Genomic DNA, 27,784 nt, shown 5'->3' with positions numbered 1-27,784 from the left:
CGGTTGCATACAGACTCTTCTTGGTATTAGACCTGCACATTGAAATACTAGGACAATGAGCCTGATAGTTTCTATGTGTATACAATCTGTTGGCAAAATATTCTTCTTTACTTTGTCACTGTGTGAGGTGGATGAGACACTACACCAACTGGATGAGCAGTTATATAGAACATCAATAACAGATACTAAAAAGACAGTTGGCTTGTTTAAATGAATGAAAGAAGCATAAAGCAGTACGACATCTGTTCTCCCTCAGTTTAGATTGAGGGAGGGATAGATTTAGTTTGATTTAGGTGACTGGATGAGAGCGTGCAGAAGCTCTGAGACTTGGAAGACAATTCAAATCTTTATCCGTCTTCGACGCTGAGATATATTGCCACCAACGAAACGGCATGAGTATGAGATGGAGCAGATAAGAAAGTCTCTTAACTTTATGTGGGAGGAAATAAGCAAAAATGGCAAACCAACAAACAAAACTACTTGGGGTAATGCACGAAGTACGGGAGCTGAAGTTAACAATAAAGGAGAAGGATAAGAAAATGACTGACCTGGAGCGACGAGTAGATGACCTGGAACAATATTCTTGAATGGATGACCTTGATGATAAGTGGACTTGTGACAAAACATCAAACCTACATTCGAGTGACTGACAGGGGGAAAAAGGTGAAGAAGCTAAACCGAATGAGCTCTGAAGTCCCCTGAAAAGCAAGTGATTCAGTTTTTTGAAAACCACAGATTTCAGCATGTAACCCACTTCTAGGAAGGACAGTAACGCCAAACATGAATTACATGAACGCACAACGACTGCTATGAGTGGATCGGATATGGATATCTCTTTACCATTTAGAGATGTGAATGATGATAACCTTGGAGGAATAGGATTATTGGAATATACAGGTAGCTGTCAATATGAGCATGAGAAATACGACGAGCTGAACTTGAATACATTTGACTACACAGAAAGGAGGGGCGGGGGGGGGTAATGTATATTTGGAATTAACATAGAAAAACCTTAATGCTTTTGTTTGGCATTTTTTTGGCATATACTTGTGAATCCTGATAGTAATTTTTTATCTTTTTGTGGATACTGTTACTTTTGTAGTTATTTGACTCCTACTGATGCTTTTTGTCTGTGTATCACTGCGCATTAAAGAACATTAGCTTTGTTCCTTCTGATTGAAATAGTTAAACTGGATATTTATCTCTTAGATAGCAGTTGCGAGGGGCTTTATATAGTTTAAAGCTTCACTTTTACCTAAAATGACCTTGTATGTTTTATATTATTATGAATTACATCAGCAGTTACTAGTTCTTAATCCTTTGCACAATAACCCATCAAATCTAATTGATTTGATAAAAGTGGGGCAAGAGGATAGGCGTGACAACTTCTGTTTTCAGTGAGATATGAATTTAAAAAAAATGTTTTCCTGGTTCCCACATTAGGTACAGACAGCACTGCGCCTTCTCATCTGCTAAAGCCCTCTTTTAATTTTTTTACACTGATTTTACATTGGGAGTAGATCGGGCATCCTGGTGGCCTAGGGGTTAAGGCGCCATTATACTCGGATGAACTCTTTTCCAGCATAACCTGACCATGTGTGTCTCTGGCCGTGGAGCTCTGTTGAATAATTTAGGAAAAGTTTCTCATTCCAGAGGGGTCGTTAGCTAGTGCTAATTGGAAAGTCTAGTGGAACCAGATATACAGTGATAGTGGTTGGACATTAAAGGGCCTGGTGATAGGTCAAAACATAATTTAACAAGAATACTGGGCTCCAATAGGAACGCTCAGTCACCTTTTGGCACATTTAATTGTGTATTGATAACTGACAATTAAGTTCCGTAAAATGTATTACATAGCTTTAAACTGTGGAGTTTGTGAAATTGGTACTGGCACATTCTAGCAGGTGCCAATAGTCATTACGTGTATACAGGTGTATGCCAAACTGTTGGTCCACCTTTATTGCTTAACATTAGTCATGTTTCCATCTAATTGTCAAGCAATTCAAAGACAATGCAAATTAGAAGCATTTCCATCAACTGGTTTAGAGTTCGTCACAAGTTGACATTACGCATGGTTGTAGATTGCAAACCGGCTTGCTAAATCAAAGAGTTTAAAAGCTAAGTTCTTTTGGCTAAATGGAGAGAGGTAGCATCATACAAGTTGGCCACCTGTGCAGAATACAGGGTTGTGGCAGAGACATTTGGTGTCAGTAAGACAACTGTTCACTGCTGTGTATACGCGGTGTGCAGGGCCATACGATCCAAGCTGTTGAACCAATTTGTCAATATACCCGACGTGGCTGAGGCACAGGCAATAGTGCACCGCAACTCTGCTACGCACCTTGTGTCACAAGTGTATGGCGCAATGGGTGGGACCCATTTCCCGACCCTTCCCCCATCCAATGGATACCGGGACTAAAGTCATGTGAGTTACATATTCGCTACGTCACAACTTATTCAGCAAATCTGTTTCCATCTCCCATTTTGCGAATTAACTCTTTTTCGAAAAAGGCAAAAATCACCTCAAGCGAGCGTAAAAACGTTTGCAAATTTTTAATTTTTTTTTATTTTGCCGTTTCCATCAACATTTTCTAATATAAAATACGCATAAAAATACGTTGATGGAAACCCCACTATTAATTGCACTAGATTGCACTATGAATGCTCACGAATAATGCTCATTTATCCCACTGTCTGTTTTGTTTTGTTTTGCCAAAGCCCAAAACACAGCCGCGTCCAAAAATGATATGTTGGAAAGTCTCTATATTTAAAGTAGAGGAATTTGTAAGCATGTTTTCAGTCTTCTTTGTTGCTCTCCAAATCTTAAAACTTATACCATAACACATACCATATAAAACCAAATACCATGGTGGCAACACCATATGGTGAAACGATACATTTTAATTTTGTGACATTTCACTACTACATCCACTAGGAAAATAATATCTCTATAGTGCTCCTATTGTTTTCTGAAAAATAATCATTTATCTTAAAACCCACACTTCAACGCATTAAGGAATAACTGTGCATCATTGGATTATTAAAGAGAAATGAATCCAGTTGTCGATTTTATTTTAATTTCACTGAATGCAATAAAATTTGACACAAAATCACTCGTTGAATCCTAGAGAATGGCAAATGTATTTGGTTCAAGGTTACTGAATTGTATACATGTCATAAGAGTTGTTTCTCTTTCTCCTACTCCTTTATCTCCCTTCCAATTCTTTACATAGCAAGTCCAGAACTGTAATCACAACTCCTTTTAACAAGGTGGCACTGTTGCTCAGCTGCTGGGCTTATTTACGAACCCTGAAAGGGTGATCGAAGGCTGGGCTTCTCCCCCCCTCCTACCACGAGACAACCGTGAATGCAGCAGGGCAAGTAGTCGTGGTGGATGCAATCTATTGGCTTCTCAGTGCTGCTGCTAAAGTCACAACCCTGACTGTAGCCTGCACAGCCTCTGCCAGTGTATTTCTGTAGCTGCTGCTGCTGCTGCTGCTCCTGCTGCTGCCACTGCTGCTCTCCCTCCCCCTTAAATGGTGTGGGCAGAGTGGGATGGAAGAAGGCATTGGAAACCTTTTCATGGAAATGGTCTTTGCTGTTGGTATTGCTGTAGCACCATTCTGGTGACAACAACATGCCGTTGAAATGGAAAAGCGGTTCGCCTGTTAGCTGGAAATTCCCAGTGCCAGTTCTTAAGACATCCAGGTCCTCACCCCTTTCGCCTGCCTACATGTGAGTAAGAGCTTTATAGCATTTTCACCATACCATTGTGGTTATGTATATGGAGACAGATGTGTTTGCTTTTCAGATTTTCTATTCATTCATTTTTGTAAATTATTGTGATACCATTATTTTTTTGTTGCAGCCCTAATTAAGCAGAATGCGATTGAGCCTCGTAGTGTGTCAGGAGACTTGCCTTGTCCAGCATGCATTTTATGGTTCGCTGGCAGAATGCTTCACTCTTGGTCATTTTGCCGCTAGTCTGGGCATGGCAAGCACCACGTCCCCGACTCTTGCCCTCTCCCTGTGGCTATGTTTATTTGGGAACAGGGACTCAGCAGCTTGGGAGGAGCCTGCCTTTGTCAGGATGTCTGGCGTGCCCTGGTTTAGAAGCTATTGTCATCCGGTACTGTTCAGGAGGGGGGAGGGTAGAATGGAACTGCCTCTCACAGCCTCTCGCCATCCTCTCTCTTTACCCCTTTTCTCGACCTCTTCTGAAATAGACAAGTGTCTTGTTTGACTTTTGTAACATGGCTTTGGCCAAAGCGAGTGAGAACCAAAATCTTCTCAAAAAATTAACACCGTTTTAATGGCAAGTGAGGCTAGCAGATTGCCTGAAGGTAATTTCATTGGCTAACAAGGCTTTCTTGGACAGATTTTTACAAAATTGGATTTAAGCAGACTTCAGTTATCATGCAGCATTACTTATACGCTTTAGAGATTTATTTTTAACATTACTGCATCACAACAAGATCAATTCATGCTCCAACCTCAGTGAAACAGGTGACATCTGCAACATGGCTAATTCTAAATGTACAGAATATGCACATTTCCCATATAGCCCTTACTTTCCAAGTAAACCTTGTCTTGACTAAACTGTGTCACTTTTGTAAGCTCTTTACAAAATGGCATGGTGAATGCTTCACTATTGGCATTATTGACTTGGTGATTATGGTTTTAATCTTTTATTTTACTAGGGGAGTTTAGCTGACACACACACACACACACACACACACACACACGCACACACATATACACACACCTGGAGGCTGTCTGTCCAGTTCAACCACAGTCTTATCTGTTGGCCACTGAGCAGCTGTTGGGGGGTTAAGGGCCTTGCTCAAGGGCACCAGCAAATGAGGTGTAAGCACTAGTTACAGTATTTACTTCCTCACCCAGTTTTATCCAGTCTGTACACTGATCACACAAGCAACCTTCCACTTATTTTAGCTTAATTGCTAACATCATAGGATCTGTAACAGACAACATTGTTCAGTACATAATTTAGTGGAACAGTGAGCTAAAATTGTCAATTTCCATCTTTTCCAGTTTAAAAACTCTAGTCTGCAGATACTATGTGCCTCATTGTTGGTGATTTCTTTGGGCTCTTAGTGTGTAATAAAGCTCTTTCAAAATAAAGCAGGACAAGGAAACACCAAGTGGGACCATAGACCAAAAATGTATTTATCACTTTTAATTATTTTTGTTTGTCATGGACCTCCTTGGAGAAAATTTGTGTTGTGTTTTTACAACTTCACAATTTAAATTCCCAGTGGTATGCCTGTAGCAACACAGCAAATGTTTATACTTGCTATATAATTTAGAATGTCTATATAAATAGTCATAGACCAGCCATGTGCTGTACATTTCTGTTTTGTGTACCAATTGTATTACTTCTCAGGATATTTTAATCTTGATAGATCATCTTTTTTGACTTGGTGGCAGTTCATTTTTAAAAACTCGACTTTTCTTTAAATAAACAATGCTGTGTCAGTGCGTTAAAGGTGAACTACTACTACTGTATTTAATGAGTTATGAGTGCTGGTATCTCCGCAAGAAGAGGATCTTCACATCAGCATTTTTACATGTCTTTTAAAAGATTAAGACAACTCTCCCAACGGAGACTCAAGGACGAGAGTGCATCAAGTGTTCTTAAGTGGCTTCCGACTGTGCTTGCGTGTCGCAATAGGAGATTGTGCGCACACACTAACTAGTGAAGCATATTTAAGCCTTGAGGCTCCACCTTACTCTGCCCCACCAGACCACTTGCTATTTTGAAACGTGTATATTGTAAGCTGTATTTGAAGGCAGGCTGATATTGGGCCCCCAATTATAGGTTACTCAGTGGTCAGGGAGAAGTCACTCTTTATAGGCCCTTTGAGTGGTGCCTCTGTCCGTTTGGCTTTAGAGACATTTTTAACTTGGTATGTTGCTCGGGTAATCTTTTGTATATGTATCCAAAGCAGCAGAATGATGGAGGAAACATGAGAGACAGTTTTTGAAACACCTGACGTACACAAAGTATAAAGAATTAAGATTTGTTTTCACAATGTGCTTGTCTGTTTTGAAACCACTCTAATCTATATATAGACTGGTGAACTGCCTGTGGTGCAGATGTCATGCTAGCAAGGAATGGTTAAGGTTCACTGCCAGTACGGCCCATGGAATAATCTGCTGCTCAGTAAAACGCCATTGGGTTTATCTTTCACCCCCACAAGAAATCCTTGTATGCCATCCCTCATCTTACAGTGCTTCAGTACTAAGCACTTAATATGTGTGACTGCTGTCTTTAGTAATCACCTCTTAGAGGCGTCCTGGTGAGCCAGCAACCTCAGCCTGTTCGATTCAAGGCGGGGACCTTTAGTACATGCCGTACCTCTTTTCTCTCTTCCCATTTTCCCTGTCACTCTTTGTCAACGAGCTCATTACGCAAAAATGGGAGAAAATCAATCCTTCAAAGAACATCTAAAAATGAAATAACATCTGGCACGTTTTGTCCTTTTTATAAAATTGACTGCTGCTGTCCCTTGGTTCTACTGATTTATATATTTTATATATATATATATATATATATATATATATAATATATATTTATTGTTTTTGTTTGAAAGAAAGCTTGCTGCTCCTAAAATGGCTCAAGACTTTTCTTAAAGCCACCTAGTCTTTAGAAATATGTCTAGTGTTAGTTAAAGCCAGTGGGACAGGATACAATCCCATACGGTTTGTACAGCTATAGGGAAAATGAAAGCTCAACAGAATTTTGTGAATGTAGATGCTTCACATGTCTCATGTGGCTGTCAAATCTTTCTGCTGAATCCCCTGTGCTACTGCTATGAGTCTCCAAGGTAAATGCCCCATTAGTTTACATTCTTCAAATCCCACTTTGTTAATAACCTGCATTAATTTATTTGATCAATTAAATAATTCATCAATTCTAAAATAATAGGAACATAGTTCATTTAATAGCTGACCTCAAACTGAATAAGAGATGGGTTTGCACTTATTTACTTTGACTTTGAACACCATCTGACAAAGACTTTTTTATGTTTAAAAATACATAAAACTGGAATTGCACTGGAGGGTCTCACCAGATATATCGCAATGTGATTTATGTGTTAATTGGACTCAGTTGGGGATGATATGCCAGCAGAGATTTTAAATCTACAATGGTGTTCTTAGCCAACATACTGTATGATTGAACTCTTAAAGCCCATGTTGCAGTTTAACCACCACTGTTGATTAATAGGTACATATAGCACACATCATTGTTAAAAATGTCTCCAAATAGTGTTAAAGCCCAGTTTTTGTCAGGTTTTTGTCGTTTTTGGTATTAGTGTTTTTTTTTCCAGAATTCGGTGATGACGTCAAGTTGGGGAGACGTGTATCAGCCTAGTACTAGAACTATGGTGACTGACTGGGATGAGGTAGAGGTGTTTTTACTGTCCGTGAATAGCACCAAGAGAACGTCAATGTTTTATTTATATCTAGTGACAGTGATCATGTCGTTAGTTCAGATAAGTACCGGTAAACTTATCTAGATCTAGAAAATACAAGGCATCATGCTAGCTATGTGCTAACTTGCCAGTCCCACCTGTGAAATCCCCCGATGGTTGTAAACACATAAATATGATTGATATCATGATTATATATCTCACGTTTTGATGGTAGCCTAGTAGCTCCAGTAACAACATATTTGCCTGGTGTTTATTTATTACTTGGAGGGGGATGCTGTTCAGCTTTTCACAAGTTCAGACAGCTAGCTAACGCTACGCCGACGTTTCGCTAACGCTAGCGCAACAGCGTTATCCTAGCCGGCTAGGTAAATATTACAACTGCCTTCAGAGTTTCCTATATCTGCGTCCACGTTGTCAACATAAGACTTGTGGCGTTAGTGCTCCTTTTGTATGGGATTAGTTTTGTGACTTTAATTCCAAGCAAAACTTCTCAAGTATCAAACAAAAAACACTAACTCAAGCAAAAAAATTGTCACCTCAAAGGTAAAACTTGCAAACAAAACATTTGTGTAGTTGTAAACTATTGGTCTTTTATTTGTTTGATATAATGTCTTTTTGTTTACAGTTCCCTCTGCTTCTTTCTCAATGATCAGTCTTTTGCTCTCTCCATCACGTTTGCAGTCATGTTCCCTGCTTTCTCCTTTGCGCTCCCTGAGTTTTTGCTTGCGATTCTGACACAAATATCTCGCGTGGGCAGGTCTTACAGAGGTGCGTCCCCATTGGCTAATGAGTGTTAAGGGAAAGTTCAGGGAAAGTTTGAGTGACAGCTCAGCCTCAGTGCAGGTAAACAAACGTTAGAGACTCGGTCTGGTCTGGAGGACAAACAAGCCACTCCACAGCGGATTACTACAAGATTAATAAAGTGTAAGTATTGATCATATATATATATTATCTGTGATCTACATTGCAAGCATGGTTACTAGACATTTGTTGTTTCGTTGTGTTATGTTACTAGCTAGCTAGTTAGTAAAGCTTTTTTAAGTTAGCATTTAACGTTAGCTATACTGCTAACGTTATCTAACACTTGTAGCCACTGGCTACCTTACTGAGCTAATTTACCATGGGAATCATGTATTCTTCGTGAGGCCTTACTCAATGGAGCTGTATTAATTATCGTCTTCTCTCTGTAGAGACCTGCAGGACCCGAGCAGAGCTACGATGCTCCTGGGAGAGCATCGTAGCTCTATAATAGAGCTACGTTACTAACCTAAGCTTAGGTTAGTAACGTAGCTATATTCTGGTCTATTAGGAAAAATTATTATCCAGCTAACTACTAATTGTTGTGGTTGATTGGCCTGATAATACACAATGCTAGGGTATTGGTTAAGTTGTACAATGTGGAAGCTGTGAATATAATGTATTATATCTAGAGGTCGACACACACTGTACAGTACAAATGCAGTGTTAGCACTGCTTAACTGGTTCATCTTTATAGTTTTGTGGTAATCTGTACTTTCCTAGTTATGACAAAGACTGGCTATCCTAACTCTAATTACGTATCTTCTGTTGCATTTGCAAGCAGGTCAGCATAAGGAAAATGTTCATAGTGTTTTTAAAGCCTACACATTTACTAATGGCTACTGAAAAGCAAGTTTTTAATTGTAAATCACACAACCTTGGAAGCTTCAGTTATCAGTAAGAACTGTTACCATTTGATTTGTGTAAGAAACTGTTATAATTTTCTATCACAGCTCACATCAGGCAGCAGGCCGACCAACCAGGAGGATGTGGGAGCAGCAGAGGAAGAGGAGCCTTTAGTCTCTCTGTGGAGGAAACACTGTGTGCGAAGGCTTCAAACAGCCAGGGTGTAGACCAATAGCATATGTATTGATCATATTTTGCTTAGATACTCAATTAACACTTACAATAACCTTTTTCTTAAGTTTTCATTGGTGTACTTGTAGTTTCTTAGTCCATTGTATGTCAATATATCCTACTACAGTATACTGTCCTGTAATTTAATTTGTGTTTACATTGTCTTACTGTAATTATATTTTAAAAGGCACATAATATATTAAAACATTTTTTTACATACACCCTTGTCTGTTTGGTTCATTATATAAAACAGGAAATAAGGTTGAGACTATTATAATGCTTTATTTTTAGTCCAATATAAAACTTCACCCACATAATGGATATTTGAACATATTTTGCTGGGGCCCCGGTGGTAGAAGAAGCTGGAACTCAGTCATTATTTGCAGTACATCACAGGTCAGGGTCAGTTTTTCATCACCAACAATACACAAACATACTGAGTAATTGGGTTATGTATATATTTCACATATTCAGTTTCACCTAAGGCAAGCTGTATTTCTCCGCTGACTTGTGTCTGCAACAACACTTCTGAGGGTGGTGCAGGAATATCACACACAACTCCTGGACGACAGCCTTTTCTGCAGGAAAGATCTCTGAAGGGCAGGGATGTGGCTGTAGTCCTTCACTTCCTTGACTTCTTATTGGATGATAAAAAGTGTTTGAAATTAGCTCAATAATAAATAATTGTAATAAAGCCTGCACTCTAGAAACATTTTTCTAGCTTTCCTGAACACTACTGGAACACTTATTTCTGGAATATTACTGATCACAGTTTCTAGATTCCTACCTCCACGTTGACTACATGTGTAAAGTAAGATATGGCCAGCCACCAGGACACATGCACATCACATCAAACCATAAGGATCACTAAGCAAAGTATTTGTCAAGGGCCTGGTGTGTAGTTAAAGTACATAGTTTGGACAGTAGTAACACTATGCATTAATTCTAAATATTGACTTTTACAGCGCTAAAAAATACGTCCGTTATCTGCCATCTTAAGGTAGTGCAAAGAAAGAAGAAGCAGTGTGTACAGATGGAACATTATCTAATGTATGTGTCGAACTCTATATATATATATTACATTCACAGCTTCTACATTGTACAACTTAACCAATACTCTAGCATTGTGTATTATCAGGCCAACCACAACAATTAGTAGTTAGCTGGATAATAATTTTTCCTAATAGACCATAATATAGCTACGTTACTAACTTACGGTTACCTGGGAAAGCATCGTAGCTCTGCTCGGGTCCTGCAGATCTCTATAGAGAGAAGACTATAATTAATACAGCTCCATTGAGTAAGGCCTCACGAAGAATACATGATTCCCATGGTAAATTTGCTCAGTAAGGTAGCCAGTGGCTACAAGTTTTAGATAACGTTAGCAGTATAGCTAACGCTAAATGCTAACTTAAAAAAGCTTTACTAACTAGCTAGCAAGTAACATAACACAACGAAACAACAAATGTCTAGTAACCATGCTTGCAACGTAGATCACAGATAATATATATATGATCAATACTTACACTTTATTAATCTTGCATTAATCCGCTGTGGAGTGGCTTGTGTGTCCTCCAGACCAGACTCTGAGATTCTAACGTTAGTTTACCTGCACTGAGGCTGAGCTGTCACTCAAACTTTCCCTGACCTTTCCCTTAACACTCATTAGCCAATGGGGACGCACCCCTGTAGACCCGCCCACGCGAGATATTTGTGTCAGAATCGCGAGCAAAAACTCAGGGAGCGCAAAGGAGAAAGCAGGGAACATGACTGCAAACGTGATGGAGAGAGCAAATGACTGATCATTGAGAAAGAAGCAGAGGGAACTGTAAACAAAAGGACATAATATCAAACAAATAAAAGACCAATAGTTTACAACTAGACAAATGTTTTGTTTGCAAGTTTTAAGTTTTACCTTTTGAGGTGACAATTTGTTTGCTTGAATTAGTGTTTTTTGTTTGATACCTGAGAAGTTTTGCTTGGAATTAAAGTCACAAAACTAATCCCATACTTTTGTACCATAACTTTATTGAATGAAACGTTAAACTTCGCTCCTACGAGATGGTTTTTGTTAGTTAAACACAAAGCTAACTGGCTATAGTTTGCCTGTACGTATGCTAGCGGACATTAGCTAACGTTGCATAGCCAGCAAGCAGCTTCGGCGAGCTAACCTCGACAGTTAACACATCCACGTGTCTCCATTTCAAAACATCACAGATTGACTGCTTTTAACAGCAGAGGTTGATTGTGGTCAACATACTGTCGCGGTTAGCTCGCCGAAACTACTGCCGATTGCCGAAGTTGCTGGCTGGCTACGCAACGTTAGCTAGCTAATCCCGCTAGCATACGGACAGCACTTTATTATTTAACTAGCAGTCTAAGCTAACACTGTTGCGCTAACGTTAGCAAACGTCGGCATAGCGTTAGCTAGCTGTTTAAACTTATGACAAGCCGAATAGCATCCCCGTCCAAGCTGCCTTTCACTCCCCCAATGTAAGTCGAAACTGCCTGCAAGCTTCTCCTGTACTAGGCGGTAATTCCTCTACTGTGCTACAGTAAGTCACTTGGTTATGACACAATCGTTAGTTTATTTTTACAAAAACGTCTGCTACGGAGCCATAACGTGAGGTGCAAGGTAATGGAGCCTTTTATACATTGTCGTGTTTCTTTGGAACTAAACAATGGACAAATGGAGTCTTTAAACGCTTCAGATGTAAAGTTATTCGCAGTCAAGTGACGTAAAAAAAAAAATGGCGGTCAGTGAAATGCTAACGAGGTGATCGCTTCGTAGCAACAAAATGGCGCCATCGGAGGTTTGCGTTCTGAAGCGAAGCTTACCCCCTTGCTAATAGCCTTCACTGGTCTCCGTCCAGAGCAACGGGGTCTATTGGTCCATTGTATATGTGTCAATGGCTTTCGCCTGTCATCTCCCCAACGTGACGTCCTGCAGTGCATTGTGGGGGAAAGGAGAAACCACTGTAAAAAAGTACTACTTTTTCGTATTTTATTCCGTTTTGTGATATCCATTGTATTTGATGTTGTTGAGTAACAGTTTAAATGTTTATTACCAACAAGCAAATTGCAAAAAATCGTTAGAAAATAAACCTTGCAACATGGGCTTTAAGTGCAATCAAGGATAGATCACAAAGCCACACATTAATGTATAGATACAATTCTTAAAGAAGTAGCACACATTATGAGATGCATATTTAAATATACAGGATGTGTGTCTTTTGGAGCTGTTGTCAGAACCTAATGATGTAACGGTTACTTATTCTTACATGTCGGCTTCTCCATTTCAATGGAAGGCAGAGAATCAGTTGGTGTGCCACATTAGCTAAAAAGAAGCTAAACTGAAACAGCCTGCTGTTTAAATAAAGACGTGAGCGATTAATATGCTCTCTAAATTCCTGTCTAGATAGTCACTGATGATCACAGTGATGTGGAACAATATATGATCATTTTTACGCACAGGGACAGGGATCATTGGAAGGCCAGAGGAGGGGATGCATAGGCAGTCTGTCTGGCAGAGCTTTAAGGGAGTTCAGTCAGGTGAGACTGTCATGTCTGTGCTCATCACACACACACATACACACACACACACACACACACACACACACACACACAGAGCTGAACCTTGATGAAGTGTAACCACACAGTTGACCAGTCAGTGTAAATGATAAATATGATATTTAAAAATAAAACCAAAAGAAGAAGAAAGAAAAGAATTGCAGAAACGTGAATAAACTGAGTTAATAATCTACTGCTTGCCTTGGCCAAAATATCTGTTCTTGCAGGTTTGAAGACTGGATTGGAAAAACAAATCTGCATCCATTCTACAGCAGAGGTTCCCAAAACTCTTATCTAAGTAGATGTTTCTAAATCTGGATCCTATCAGCGGGTCAGGTCAAAGCTACCTTACTCTTTGCCAGTTCCATCTTTTTACACTGTAGCACACAACAGAAGATTCACACTTTCTCCCTTACTGGAAATACTCTGTTTGGTGTAGACGAAAGGGTGGACCCTGGGTAGAGCATTACGGTTCGTAATTTGGTCTTAAACAACTGAGTCTCTTGCCGTTCCTTGAATCACCTCTAATGATTTCAGCGTTGGTCCTTACCAACAGAAGTTTCCCTCACCTCGTCATCCCTCCAGTTAGACATTTTCCCTGCCGTCTTCGTGTCCTTCCATCTGATGTCTGATCCAACTGAATTCGACATTTGCGTTCTCACATACAGCTCCACTGGGTAATGTCTAGATAATTTAAGGGGGCTGCAGTGCATGTGTGAATGGAGCTATAGTTTTATATTGTGAATTAATTGTAATTTTTCTCCCATAATGGAAGGTGGACAGCTAGGGGAATTAAAAGTATATAAAAACTTCAATATTGTTGACCTGTATGATTGTGGAAGGATCTACAATAATTGTGCATCCCTGTTTAGATACTGGCAGATTAAGCTCCTTTGTATGCAAAGCTATGTCCCTCTACTTATTTTGTGTACAGGCAAAATTATGCTGACACGTCTTATTCCCCATTGCTTTGACACATCTCTGGCCTTTTTGTTTAGTCTCTGGATTCTGTCCATGGGTTCACACCCCCTACTTGGTCTGCATATGTTAAATAATTCCACATATCTCCAGTGACTATACAATTCACTGTATTTGGAGCTTTTTCTCAAAAAAGAGGAATGCAAGCTTTCTTCACAAATTAGTATTATTCTGGCTGTAGTTGTCCTTTTTGGTTTGCACATACTCAACTGGGTCATGTTTTCTTACAGCATCTTTCAGGTTGATCTAGCATTTGGTACATGTTGACAGATTGTCCGGTCCACCCACACGCATACACATTATGAAGCTTGTTTGGCTTTAACCACTTGTGGTGCAGCTTGAAACTGTTAAAACTCAATTTTAGGTATTTAAATCCCCCAGCCCTTAATGATGTAACAGCCTTAACCCTAAAATGCTCTCTGATTATAAAGTGGAATTACAGACTCTTTATAGTGTACATACTGCTTAGATTATCAGCATGATTGGAGCAATTATCTGGAGAACATGGATAGTTTATCCTGGACAGAGTGAGCCGCTAATATTTTGGCAATATCAGTGGACCTACTGCTTCACATAATTCAAAAACCAAATCACTAAACAGCCGCTTCATGCAATTCTTATATCTGTCAGCATATATTTTGTGACACCCTGGGGGGTTGTTTTCACATGTTTTCAAATTTTATTACACTTTTACTGAAGCTTATGAAGACAACCTCTAATACTGGAACTCGTGTTTTCTCTGTTTGATTTCAATCTAATCTAATTTTAAATCCGAACTCCATGTGTGATTTTCACCATTTACAAGTCTGTAAATAGTAAATCGCAGTTGATTGAGCCACAGTGTTAATTAGGAAAGTGCCAATTTTCATCAGAATGGGAAGAGCAAACAACATTTGTCAGACACATGGAACACAGATGTTTGAAATGGTCTGATAAGTGATCACTTCCTTTTTACTGGAACTCTATTAATGGACAAAAAAGAAAATGGCTCATTGTAAAAATAGCTGTATTCATTATGATATATATATTACATATTATATATTCACATTTTCATATTGCAAGCCATCCACCAGACCTGGTGACACATTTTAGATGCACCACCGTCCGTTTGATGGAATAGAAGAAGGAATGAGAGATGACTTATAAGACTGCACAACTACCTCTTTTTCTCTGCCAACTGCATCTTGCTGTGCGGTGGTGGGGAAAGGAAAACAAGAACTCCACCCAAATCTCTGAAATAATTTTTTTTTCCTCTCAGTTGTTAAATTAACAGTTGAGTTAAGGTAAAATGTAAGTGTTTCTGCTTGGAAAGGTGGAGAAGCAGCTGCTGAATGTAAGCATGTTTGTATACTTGAAGACAATAACCCATTTGATAATCATGTGGCTAGTCTCATGCTGTACCTTGATAGGTTTACATTATACAGGGGCTTTTCTTCATTTGCAATAAGGAATAATATCTCCTTTTCCCTAGGAGTAGAAGCTGTTCAACATGTAGCTTTATTGCATTGCTGTGCTCAGTGATGGACTCTTCAGTTAAGGTGTCTTGTCGGTGCTCGGTGACTCCACTCAGATCACTTCAGAGAGATGCCCTTGTGTTGTTTCCATGCAACTTGTCACCTTTACTTATGCCTTTTTATTTTCTTGTGTGAGTGGTTCAGATTCAGCTGCTGGAGTGCATGTTCTGAGCACATCAGCCAGACCGTAGGAGTCTTGTGATCTTTTTGTCAATGCCAATTCCATTGCTGGCTCATTGTCTTTTTTTGCTCTCAGGCTCTTCCTGTGTTCCTGTTCTAACAATATGTCGCATTAGGCCACCGTAGCTGTAAGCAAATTATGTAAGCAAAAAATGTAATGAAACTTTTAAATGTCTGTGTAATGCAGTTTTGGGGGGATTTCTGACGTTTTTGTGATCGTTCTTCCTGTCTCCTATGAGTAAGCAGTTATTTTGAAGCATGGCCTAGGAATTGACGCAATTAAAACTTTATTCATATTCCCTCGCATCTAGTAGCTTGCTAACTTTTAACCTACCAGTGATCTACTATATCTCAGGTATCACACTATTGTAAATTCATTTCATATTCAGTGCTCTTGTCAGAAAAGATTAGGTGTGTGTAAGATAGACTTGAAAAACTGTGTACCTATCCTTTACCATGGGTGTCAAAATAATTTTCCAATAAATTCCACAATGCAAGTTCTAGGATATTTTGCTCCAAAAACCATGTCATTGGTCTTTCAGATGTTCAAAACCTGAAATAGATGAGATTAATGAAGTTTATATCAAAGCATGGCTAAGCATGACGAGGCAGCATAGCTATACTCCTCATTAATCTTTTAAGACCCTTCCACTGTCATCCCAGGGGAAAAGCCAAGTTGACTTCAGCTTCCTGAACTGTCACTGGTGGAGGGACGTTTTTAAGCGTTTTACTGACATGAAAGGATGGGGTGGCACCCTTGTTTCTTCATTACTTCTTTTTCAATCCTCCAACTTCCTCCACTGCTTCCTAATATTTCCTCTATTTCTCCCAGCCCTGCTTTACATCCAAATAGGTGGGGAAAAGCAGCTTTAAAAAAAGAAAAAAGATACATAGCATAGCATTTATGTTATTTGTCCTTTCCGTTGTAGTTAACATAGAGCTGGGCAATATATCGATATTATATCGATATAGTGATATGAGACTAGATATCATCTTATATTTTGGATATCGTAATATGGCATAAGTGTTGTCTTTTCCTGGTTTTAAAGGCTGCATTACAGTAAAGTGATGTCATTTTCTGAACTTACCAGACTGTTGTAACTGTTCAATTATTTGCATTTTACCCACTTAGTCATTATATCCACATTATTGATGATTATTTATCAAAAATCTCATTGTGTAAATATTTTGTGAAAGCACCAATAGTCAACACTACAATATTGCTGCGGTATCGATATCAAGGTATTTGGTCATTTGGTATTTGATTTTCTCTATATCGCCCAGCCCTAAGTTAACAATGTATTTTCCGGTGCTTGTTGTGGGAAGAAAAAGCCATAAAATGGAGGAGGCTGTGAGAGCAAAATGGTCTAAAGTGTAAACTTGAGAAATTGCTGCACTCGGAACTAATCACAGGTCTTGCTTTTTCCACGTATCTACAGTATCTGCCAGAATTCAGAAATTTCAAGTTGGAAGCTTAAAACCAAAGCTTTTATCTCTACCATAACCATGTATACCAAGTGATGATTCCTCTCTAATTTAAGTAGTACTATTATTTTACTACTAATCTAAGCAGGGGCGTAGCACAAAATTCTGGGCCATGTAATTAAGGCATTTTCTATGGGCCCCTCCCAGCATCCACGGCTATTCATTCTAGCATCTTTTTGGGCCCTCCTCACATGAGGGCCCTGGGTACTCAGTCCCTTTTTCCCCCCCGAGTCCGACGCCCCTGATTCTACAATAGAATGTTTTCCTAAATTCAAGAATTGTTTTTTGTTATTAGGCCCCAAAGATAAAAGCCTTTTTATCTTCATCATCTATCATTTTAATTCCCTTTATTTCAAAGCTTCTGACAGTATGCCCTCTAAGAGATAAGCAGTATGTATTATAATGCATCGTTTGATGTGAGGTTTTACATATTCAATTCATCCGCATTTTGTTCAAGGTGTGAACAATGTACTGTGATAAACTGCTGAAAAACCACAACATGCCAAACTTTTGTGTATAAAGTACACTTATTGATGCGGTCCTCGATATCTAGCACATACTGTATATACATATATAGCAGCAAACGAATATTTGCTACGTAAAGATATGCTAGAGTAATGGCATCCTAAACAGAGAATAAAGTCACACTCCCTCTGTGTGTCTTAATCCGAGTTTCTCTGTTCTTTGTTTCATGTTAGCGCCTTGTGCCCCGGTATCCAGTATTGGCGTCAGTATTGACAAGTTGGGGAACAGTCTGTGAGAGCCCTCTGGAGGCAATCCCAGACCGCCTTTTCTCAGTATTTTGTTTAGATCTCAGGCACGGTTTTGTGTTGTTGAGTTGTGATAGCATCATATTGAATTAAACTCTGACATTTGTAAATCATTAAACTCATAAAAGCTTTTTAAACACAGTTAAGAATGTAAGAACTGTTTTTTGTTTTATCAATGTATCTGTATCATATCTTAATTATAACTCACTTTAGTCATTTTAAAAGTAATTATATAAAAAAAAGTGATACACATAAAACCCCAAATAAACCCACAGTCTGTCAATTGCCTATGACTGATGCCAACTAATTGTGAAATATTCTGAAGTTTAATAAATTATTTTTTCATTTGTCAGTGCTGAGCTGCATTAATGCTTTCAGACATGATTATCTTTAAGCACACCACTGATGCAGCTAGGGATTCGGTCTCCAGGTTCTCTGGTGGGTTTGGGAGGAATAAAACGTATTATGTGGGCTGGCCGGGTTGGCTCAGTTGGTAAAGCAGGCGCACATTTACATAGAGGTTTATGTGTCGACGCAGAGGTCCAGGGTTCAAGTCCGACCTGTGCCGATTTCCTGCATGTGCCTGTCCCCCCCGGCCCCCCACCCCTCTCTCTCTCTCCCCTTTCTCACCTACCTGTCCTGTCCATTAAAGGCAGAAAAGCCCAAACAAATAATCTTTAAAAAAAAAAAAAAAACGTATTCTGTGGGATGCTGTAGCTGTTGTCTTTTTTGTTTTCGTTTCGGCAGCCACCAACACTCCTTTGTGGTTTGGACAACCCACTCTCTCCTCGCTGCCTGTCCGACTTACCACCTGACAGGGTAAATGTGCCAGTTCATTGCCTGTGCTGTGTGTCAGTGTGATTGTGACCACTGTTTAGGCTGTGCCAGTTTTTTTAGTGTTGTGTGGTAGTGTTCAGAAATTCCTACTAGACGTGGTCCATGATCATCTCCTTGTAAAATCTAGCTTATACTGATCCCATCCTCTCATCATCAGTTTATCAAGATCAAGATTCAAGATTTGTATACGATAGACCTCAAGCATGTGTGGCTTAGATCATAGTGGTTTCACGTGGTAGCAGAAACCTCCATGTCTTTGTGCTCATTTTGTCTCTGTTTTTGATGTATTCTCATCGTCCTACCTGTTCGGCAGTTCTTGTACAGCATGTGAAAGGAATGACAAGTAGATTCCACCTGACCTTCTCTTAATGTTTTTCCATCATATACCCCAAATGTCTTTGGCCTAATCATCAGTCTTGAAAAGAGATTGCTGTTGACTGTTACATGGTTGAAGTTAGTGGTGTGTTCAAGTGCAAAGACGTGAGGTGACACAAAACGTTTGATCAGTCAGCCTTTGTCGGCCTTGAGTTTGGCTCGGAGCATCGGAGCCCTAAAGTGAAGTTTCTTTGACAAGAAAAGTGAAGGAAAGTTTTCATTCTCTCAAATCCTTAGATAAAGTTGCGATGAAACTTTTTCCTCTCAATTACTTTTCTCCCCAGATAATGCAGCCAAAGAAGTGTTGACATGTCTATAGTGTAGCCGTTAATTTTAATTGGGGATCAATAAAGAGTATAAATTATTATGAAATTAAATTATTATAACAAATGTTTTTCACCTCCAGGTGACTTTAAACAATTTTGAATCACAACTTTGCAAATAAATATCATTGTTATGCATTTCCACTATCTTTTTTGTTTTGATATTTTTCATAGCATAGAGAACAACTCCCAGCATCCTCATGCAGTCTGTTCAGTGAATCTATCATTCTGAAATAGTAGAAAAATAAAGGATTATTGAAACAGAATAGTTCCATATGAATGTGCACATTGTGATCAGTAAAGGACATTTCCATTCTCTGTTCTTAAACCTAGCAGACAAAAGCAAGGCTTCTGCTGCTCTTACAGACCTCATTTGCTCTTTTTCTCCAAAATCTCAAACCACAAGCCCTAATATGAAAATGCCAGTTAAAGATTTGTTTTACTAAATTAAATTACATTATTAGACATGAGTTTCCCTTTTGATAGCTGCTGTTGTTAATCTCATGGCTGAATGATAGAGGTCAGCATTTAGGTACAAATAACATACATCATTAACCTGGCACAGATTATTCATTCGGCCATAAGGGGATCCTTATTCTCTGTCTGTCTAGGTGTGTCCTGATGTAATGACTATATTTAACATCAAATATCTGCAATCTGTTTTTTAATTGTATTCAAATAAAAAGGATCTTGCACATTTCTCCTTCTTAGTATCACACTTATTAGCATTTTGATCGTGACCCTTGTCAGAATCTTTAAATAAATAACTAATAACTGACATTGTTTTGTATCAGATGTGTCATGGTGTGCTACCTATAAACAATAATAGGCAGAGCAGCCTTTTATGTAACAATGTACAAGCCTTGCATTGATATAGTGATATGTACATCTCCTATTACAGACATACATATCATTATATGTGATTACTCTGAAAATAGAGTTGCATTGAAAGGTTGGAAGTATAATGAGTCTGATGAGTGAAAAAAAATAATAGCTTCTCAGCATTGAGGACATTCTTTAGTTCTTTATTGTTGGCGTGTATGTCCACCTGCACTTGAAAAGAATATTAAATGTGCACATCTTCACATTTATACTATTTTTATGTGAGGGGGAAAAAGAGATGATTGTTTTCAATTGAAGTGAAATAAGTTTTGCATATCTGATTATCAGCCTGAATCTGCCACATAAACGAACAAATTAATTTCAAACATTTTTCCAATCATTCCTCTACCATCTTAAAGCTGTTTTATTTAGATATGTTGAATAGCGTCCTCTCAAAGCACAGGGGACATTTCCTTGCAAATTATAAAACCACTCTGCTAAGCACAAAAAAACTCAAGTGTTCCTCTACAAAAGGACTTTAGAATTGCTTCATTATATAAGTAGTCCACCCAAAAACCATTAGTCTATTACATCTGACAAGCACTGCCTGCTCATGGGCCCGTTTGAAGACACAAATTTACTCTTATGCTGAGACACACATTTTTTTTGTAAAAGAATATTGTATCAAAACCAGGCCAATCTTCATCTGAAAATGAGCGGCTTTGTGACTATTCTGTCATCCCTATAAATTGCATAAAGAATAGTTGTAATATTTTTAGGTTTCATTCAGTGTGTAAAATGCAAATCTTTGTGGGCCATTGTGTTGCATAGCCCTTCTGTCCATGTGCATCACCTCTTACTAACTACACACTGGCTGCATCGCCTGAGCGTGTCAGCTGTGTGGCGTGTCCGTTATTATTTCGGCTCCCATGTTAACAGGTTAGAGCTTACACACAGCTTACTCAGGCACGCCTCGAGCCGTGCCGAAAACGCGTGCATGCTAGAAATAACTAAATATTCTCTAGCCTATTTTGCCGTCAACACTGCCGACGTTGTCTTTGCTGTAATAAAATCAGTATATATTTATTTATGATATTTCATTTTATCAATGGGAAACATACATGTGTACAGACAAGGTTAGCAGCAGCACTGTGTCAGACACGTTACTGGTGTGTAAAGACAGAAAAATCCATGCAGCTGACACGAAACAGAAACGCCATGCAGGCAGTGTGTAGCCGGCCTAAGGCACTTTTTTACACAAACCACCCCCATTGTCAGTCACAAGCCATGTAGTTCCTTTTGGTGTTACATTAACGTTATTATCCTCCTTTTAAAGAATACCAACCTGCCTCAACTCAGTGACTCTCTTTTCTAGAAATACTGTAAGATATGTTTTATAGTCTTTTGTTTAACAAGACAAGCTGTTTGTTTTATAGAGGCAGCACTTTTGAAATGCAGGAACTTGGCATCAAATTCAAAGCAGTGCAATCAACATTATTTGCTTATCCTATAACCTTTAGAGACAGTTGTGCTGTTTGATAGCAGATGATAAATGCTTGGCTGGTTGTTGTTGATTCACAAACCTTGAGATGATTCTTTTACCCAGTTGAGCCTGATTCTCTAATGTCAGTTTTGTCAGTGCAAAATGTACCCATTTGCAGAGAGTATGCCCCTTGGGGGTCTGAGTCACACTCTCTGTGGAGCTGTTAAGGACTTTACGTTACATTTTAGTTTGACTGGCCTAGAGCACAGGGATATCATAAGAATTGGATTATATGGATGAGAAATGCTAATATATCACGTTACTACACAGCCGATTCTTTTCCTTGGTAGAAGGCTGTTAAAGGCTCAACCCAAGTTCTGCTATATTGTAGAATCCCTGCATTATAAAATCAATTACACATTTTGAAACCAAACTTTCATTAAATTCAATCATCATTAGCAGCGTTTTGTCTCCTAAGTTGTTGTTTTTCCGAGTGCTGAAAACTGAGAAATAATGTCTTGTGGTTTTGTATTTCAGTCACAGCTTTTCTGAAAACTAATATTTTCAATGCTGTGCAGTCCATTTCAAAATAGTTTGATTTGATTTAATGTCCTTATTTAACTCTGAGAGATGATGCATGACATAGCTGTGTGTGAGCAAGCTTCCGCACCCATCAGTGTCCCGCTTGAGTCAAAACACTGATTAAAAACGCAGCATTATGATCCACTTTAATGTCTTGGTTCTAAAGCCTTGCTGGTGTCCTATAGGCCACAATGCTCATTATAGCCTGCAATACAGAAGTGTTGCACCAAACATGAAAAAAATGCAATGTTTACGATGGAAGGTCATTCAAATTTGAATGGCTTATCTATTTGCAAAGTATTCATGCCAATTTTATGACAATATGTCATAAAACAACATTTACGAGATACAGTAGGCCTATATCTTGTGTTTAAAGTTGACATATTGGCCCGAGGGCGGCACTTCAAGGACAATGGTTCATCATCCAAGGAGCATTGATGTGTTCATTGCATTTTGTGGGAAATTGCACTTTAGATTTTGACATTCATTGTGTTCAAGTGGTAATTAGTAAATGGCTGCATTTAATATACTGCTTTTATCCAAAGGGCTCACACACTCACTCACACACTGATGGCGGTGAATATTCAGCCAGATTCAACAACAACAACTTATCCCATCCCTATCCTTTAATCCATGACTTGGCAAGTTGTTGACATAGCTTGCTGTTGAATATGACTGACCAAGTAACATCACCATCCCTCGCCCGTGGTTTGGGTTGTATACGCAACAGCAGCATGTGTGTTGCTTTTAGGTAATCCATGTACACTTCTAAGGAATTCAGTTGGTTCATAGTGGCTATAAATAAAATGATACACTCAGGATAACACATTTTTTATTGTTTTAGAAATAAAGTTGGCGTGTTTATACTTAATCAGCTTAGACTTTGTTTTCATACACATGCATAAGCACAACATAACTGCTAATATAAAAGAGTTTCTGTAGTTTTATTAAGTGCCTTGGGTATTTCAAATTTAACAACCTACACATATCATTTCTAAATGATAATATGGCTGATAAAAGTCACATTCATTGCTGATGTTATTGAGAAAAATGTTTAGTAGCTAATGTTATCTAATCCATCCTGAGCTCCGGTTTCCAGATAGTGAAGAGATTGCTCTGATGTTATGTACATTTCTTCTTCTTTTGAACTAGGAAGAATGCTTATTTTCATGAAATTTGGACGCAGCTAGTCATATTTAAGACCCAGTGAGTGGCCTTAGTTGGGTGGGAGTGAAGTTCCTTGTCCAAAGGCACTTATGAAAGTATGGATCATGCCTTGTACACTCCCACTGCCGCAATCTTTCCAGCTGCTCCAAGCTTGCAGATCTGCAACTTTTAGTGGCAATTTGTCTAACAATGAGGCTACCACCACACAATATGTATTTAAGTAGTGTCACTTTGAGAACTTCTCTGTCCTACTTTCCATAAGCTAAAATTAGATGGAAAACGTGTTTTTGCTACCCTTTTTTGAAGTAAAAACTTAACTTCTTTTTGCTAACAGATCCCTCGTGGAGGACGACGACGCTCACATGAAAGTTGCTCTGGGTTATGGTGATATGGGCATCTCTGCTCACCTTCAGGCATCAAAGACTGGAAACACTCGATTTTTCACAAGCAACACACACAGCTCAGTGGTTCTTCAGGTAAGAGTTCAGACATGTAGTGTCTTACGAAGCATGTTAAGTCAATGATCATCTTTGTCTGATAATAATGTTTCCATAAAATGAAGTAGAGTCATTCAGGTTCCTTATTATCACTAATTTATCAATAAAATAAATATCTATCCAAGTTAATCTACGCCTACTATAAGACTACAAACTGGTTAATTTGCTAAATCAGAACTACGTTGAAGAGCTCATGGCATGAATTACAGGATACAATTTAATAGCTTAGACAGTATTTCAATGATTAACAAAGCATTTGGGATTTGGTTTCTGTGTAATGTGATATGATAAGTGAGCACAACAAGACTATTATGAAACACTGCTGATCAAGAATGTAACAGGAAATAAATCTAATTCTTTTCATTTCTTTTCATTTAAGTTGTTGAAGTGACCTACTTTCTTCCCAAAAATATGTGTATTTGAAGCAGGTACTTGACAGTTAAAGCACATCATATTGATAAAGAACCCAAACTTTCCTTTCATTGAAGTGTAGCCAAACTTATCTAATATTTAAAAAAAAAAGAACAACAGTTCCCATGTATCAGAGAACTGAATAATCTATAAAAATTACACCATTAAGGAGAAGCAGAGAGTAAAACAGTTGATAATTGATTATTGTGCATTATGTAATATATAAAATAGATGCATGACAAAAAAAAGTTCAAAGAAAACTAGTTTAATATAAGTTATAGATCTCATTTACATAGGAAGATAATATATTACAGTATACATTTCCAATCTGCAGTTGGTGGCTGCTTTTGCATGTCACAAACAATGTGTTAAGATCAACCTCAAGTTGTTGTAGTTGATATTGGCAATGAGCTGTTTGCTGCTGTCCCAACAATGGCTGCCATTCGTCACCAGCTCTCATTGAAACGAATGGCTGTACATTATTCTCTTGGTGTCAGAGCACAGTTAGAGAATTAGAATGATTATTCTAGGCCATCTAATCTTACACCCTGTGGCCACAGATAGTTAGCACACTCACTTAGTCTCAGTTAGCTGGTGTATTTGGACGCAACCCATAAGAGTTTGAGTTGTTGTATTATGTTAATAGCATGTATTGTATGTTTTTGTTATGCTTGCCTGCTATTAGTGCTAACTGTTATGATTGATTCGTACAGTAAGTCATGGCAAATAATGGGATGAAGGATGCGTTTAACTTAACCATTTTTGCCTTACTTAATGCAAAAAGCATAAGATGTAGTAGTCAATTATAGCAGGTGTCCAGATTAGTGATTATGTTTGTGGGGGGAAAAAGGTGTAGACAACCTCCGGTACGCAGCAGCCAAGCAATTGAACAGTGGACACAAAATATGACTCTCCAAAGAGTCACTGCAGTTGACTGCATTGTTTAAATGAACAGTGCTGATATACAAGTCATGGATTAAAGGATAAGGATGGGATTATTTGTTTGAAATATCAACAGTTTCCCCCGAAGAGACGGAATGAATCTGTGTAGCCGAAGTCCGATATTCTGCAGATAATGCCTCCATGCTGTACAACTTCTCACTATGTTGCTATGCCTACATGGGGATAATATTCTGTAGCTCTAAACATATAATTCTCAACCAGTTAGGCGCAAGACAGCAACAAATCAAGCAGGCCACAATCAGACAGACGGCTCAAGTAGATCCCAGGGCCATCACATACCATTTTGGTTCTATGAGCTCACATCTGACATGCCGTGGTCCACTTCTCTGGAATAAAACCACTGCATAGTTCAGGTCCTTTAAGCTCGGCTCAGTAACACTCATCCCTCACATTTCTTCGTGTCCTCTTAGGGATTTGACCAGCTGAGGATAGAAGGTTTACTATGTGACGTCACACTGGTGGCTGGGGACGGCGATGAAGCTTTCCCTGTACACCGCGCCATGATGGCCTCCTCCTCCGACTATTTCAAAGCCATGTTCACAGGTGGGTCTGCAAAGCCTTGCACTGACCAGGGCATTTGTTCAACAGTTGGGTTAGCCACTTTACTGGTACCAGTTACGCTGATTTGTGCGGGATCTGCTCCTTGTCACTATGCCGCATGCATTTGATTGCGTTGTATCTTCTTCGCTCCTGCACTGTATTTTCTGGTAAACCATTTTTTTATTCGTGAACATTTCCATGCTTCAAGACGGGCGCTGTCATTTTGCCTCCTGAGAGATTACTCAAATTGACCTTGTGCACACATCCCTCCAGTATTGTGTGTATATTCATAACCGTGTCCATGTTATAAAACCAACCTGCATTGTTATGCATTCATGTTGATGGTCATTTGTACTTATGATTGTAAATGTGACTTACTAGCCTGTTTCATCTTCTCTGCACACTGTATGCAGAGGTAGATGGACCTTAAGTACATTTAAAAACATACAGTGTGTGAATGGTATTTTGAGGAATAACTGATAAATGGTCATATCTAGAAATGAGGTACATTTCTACAAACTTGCTGGATGCAAAAAGGTAATTAGACTGAAAAGACCAGGTGTTGTATGGCCTTTTGTGGTTAAACCATAGACTGTTAATATTAATGGAGAGAGCATGTATGACGTCACCATTTGGTTGGTGGAGATCTGCTAGTCGTTGAGTTTGCCGTTACGGGCGCAGCCATCCTGATCTCTGGCTATCACATCATAGCCACGCCCTAAAACACCCCCTGCTTTATCGCCGATTTTAAAATCAACAAGACCATAATTCAAAAAATGAACATCATTCTGTGTTGAAGACTTAAAACTAGCGATTGAGACCATAAACTCATTATGAAAAAGTTTACTGAGGTAATAAATCAAGTGAGAAGTGGGTCACTTTCTCATAGACTTCTACAGAAACCGAACTCCCTTTGCAACCGCACATCTCGCCCCCTGCTGGAATTCAGATATAATGCAGGTTTAAGGCACTTCCGCATTTGCAGCACTTTGCCGAACCGGATGCTTTGTCCATTAATATTAAAGGAACACGCCGACTTATTGGGACTTTAGCTTATTCACCGTAACCCCCAGAGTTAGACAAGTCGATACATACCCTTCTCATCTCTGTGCGTGTTGTAAGGCTGTCTGACGGCTCCAGCGGCATCAGGCCAGCACAGAACATGCAGGTGAATGGTTCCAGCAATCCTACTGCTCCGAATAAGTGACAAAATAACGCCAACATGTTCCTATTTACATGTTGTGATTTGTATAGTCACAGCGTGTACAAAAAACAAGGTCACATGAGACATAGCCATCTTCTAACCGTAAACAAACCAGGAACTATATTCTCAGGTGGAAGAATATAGTACTTGGTGGCGGAATGATTTGCTTTGCAGCAAGCCTGTCTGAGAATATAGTTACGTTGTTTTTTGTACACGCTGTCACTCTACAAATCACAACATGTAAATAGGAAAATGTTGGCGTTATTTTGTCACTTATTCGGAGCAGTAGGATTTTTGGAAACATTCACCTGCATGTTCTGTCCTGGGCTACTGGAGCTGGAGCCGTCAGACAGCGTTACAGCACGGAGATGAGAAGGGTATGTATGGACTTGTCTTACTCTGGGGGATACGGGGAATAAGTTAAATTCCCAATAAGTAGGCGTGTTCCTTTAACAGTCTATGGGTTAAACCCAAGGAAACCTAGTTACACAGATGTCAGTAAAAGTGACCTTACTGTTTGATTGGACCTTAGACCAATTAGTTTAAATTAAGGTGTTTATTTTTCATGACTCAATCTTTGATTCGTAATTTTAGCACCCTTGTCACTTGCATTACTGAGCAATGTTAATTTTTGAACAGTCAGCAGAGCTACTTTGGATGTCATATCAAGACAGTCGTGAAATTAAGTTTGGAGATTTGTCATTTAAAGTATATGATAAAGATGAAGAAGGTTCTGCAATGAGAATAGAAG

General features: G+C 38.9%; 1 protein-coding gene across 3 annotated transcripts in view; it reads left to right on the top strand.

Annotated features, from left to right (window-relative positions):
• The window catches only part of klhl13 (kelch-like family member 13), a 41,850-nt gene that overhangs the window by 2,930 nt on the left and 11,136 nt on the right, over positions 1-27,784 (top strand). Inside the window, exons 1-3 of one of the 3 annotated variants that reach the window (XM_028595003.1) lie at positions 3,575-3,735; positions 23,753-23,894; positions 25,700-25,832. In XM_028595003.1, coding sequence (XP_028450804.1) covers positions 3,638-3,735; positions 23,753-23,894; positions 25,700-25,832 — 373 coding nt within the window. In that variant the 5' untranslated portion in view covers positions 3,575-3,637. Of the gene's footprint in view, positions 1-3,574; positions 3,736-18,585; positions 18,649-23,752; positions 23,895-25,699; positions 25,833-27,784 lie in introns of those variants that run through there. The other 2 variants (XM_028595002.1, XM_028595001.1) reach the window with 2 other exon arrangements.

Source organism: Perca flavescens, chromosome 13, assembly GCF_004354835.1.
Source record: "Perca flavescens isolate YP-PL-M2 chromosome 13, PFLA_1.0, whole genome shotgun sequence".
NCBI classification, from domain to species: Eukaryota; Metazoa; Chordata; class Actinopteri; order Perciformes; family Percidae; genus Perca; species Perca flavescens.
The sequence above is the reverse complement of the archived record's forward strand: the minus strand, read 5'-3'. Positions and strand labels throughout refer to the sequence as shown.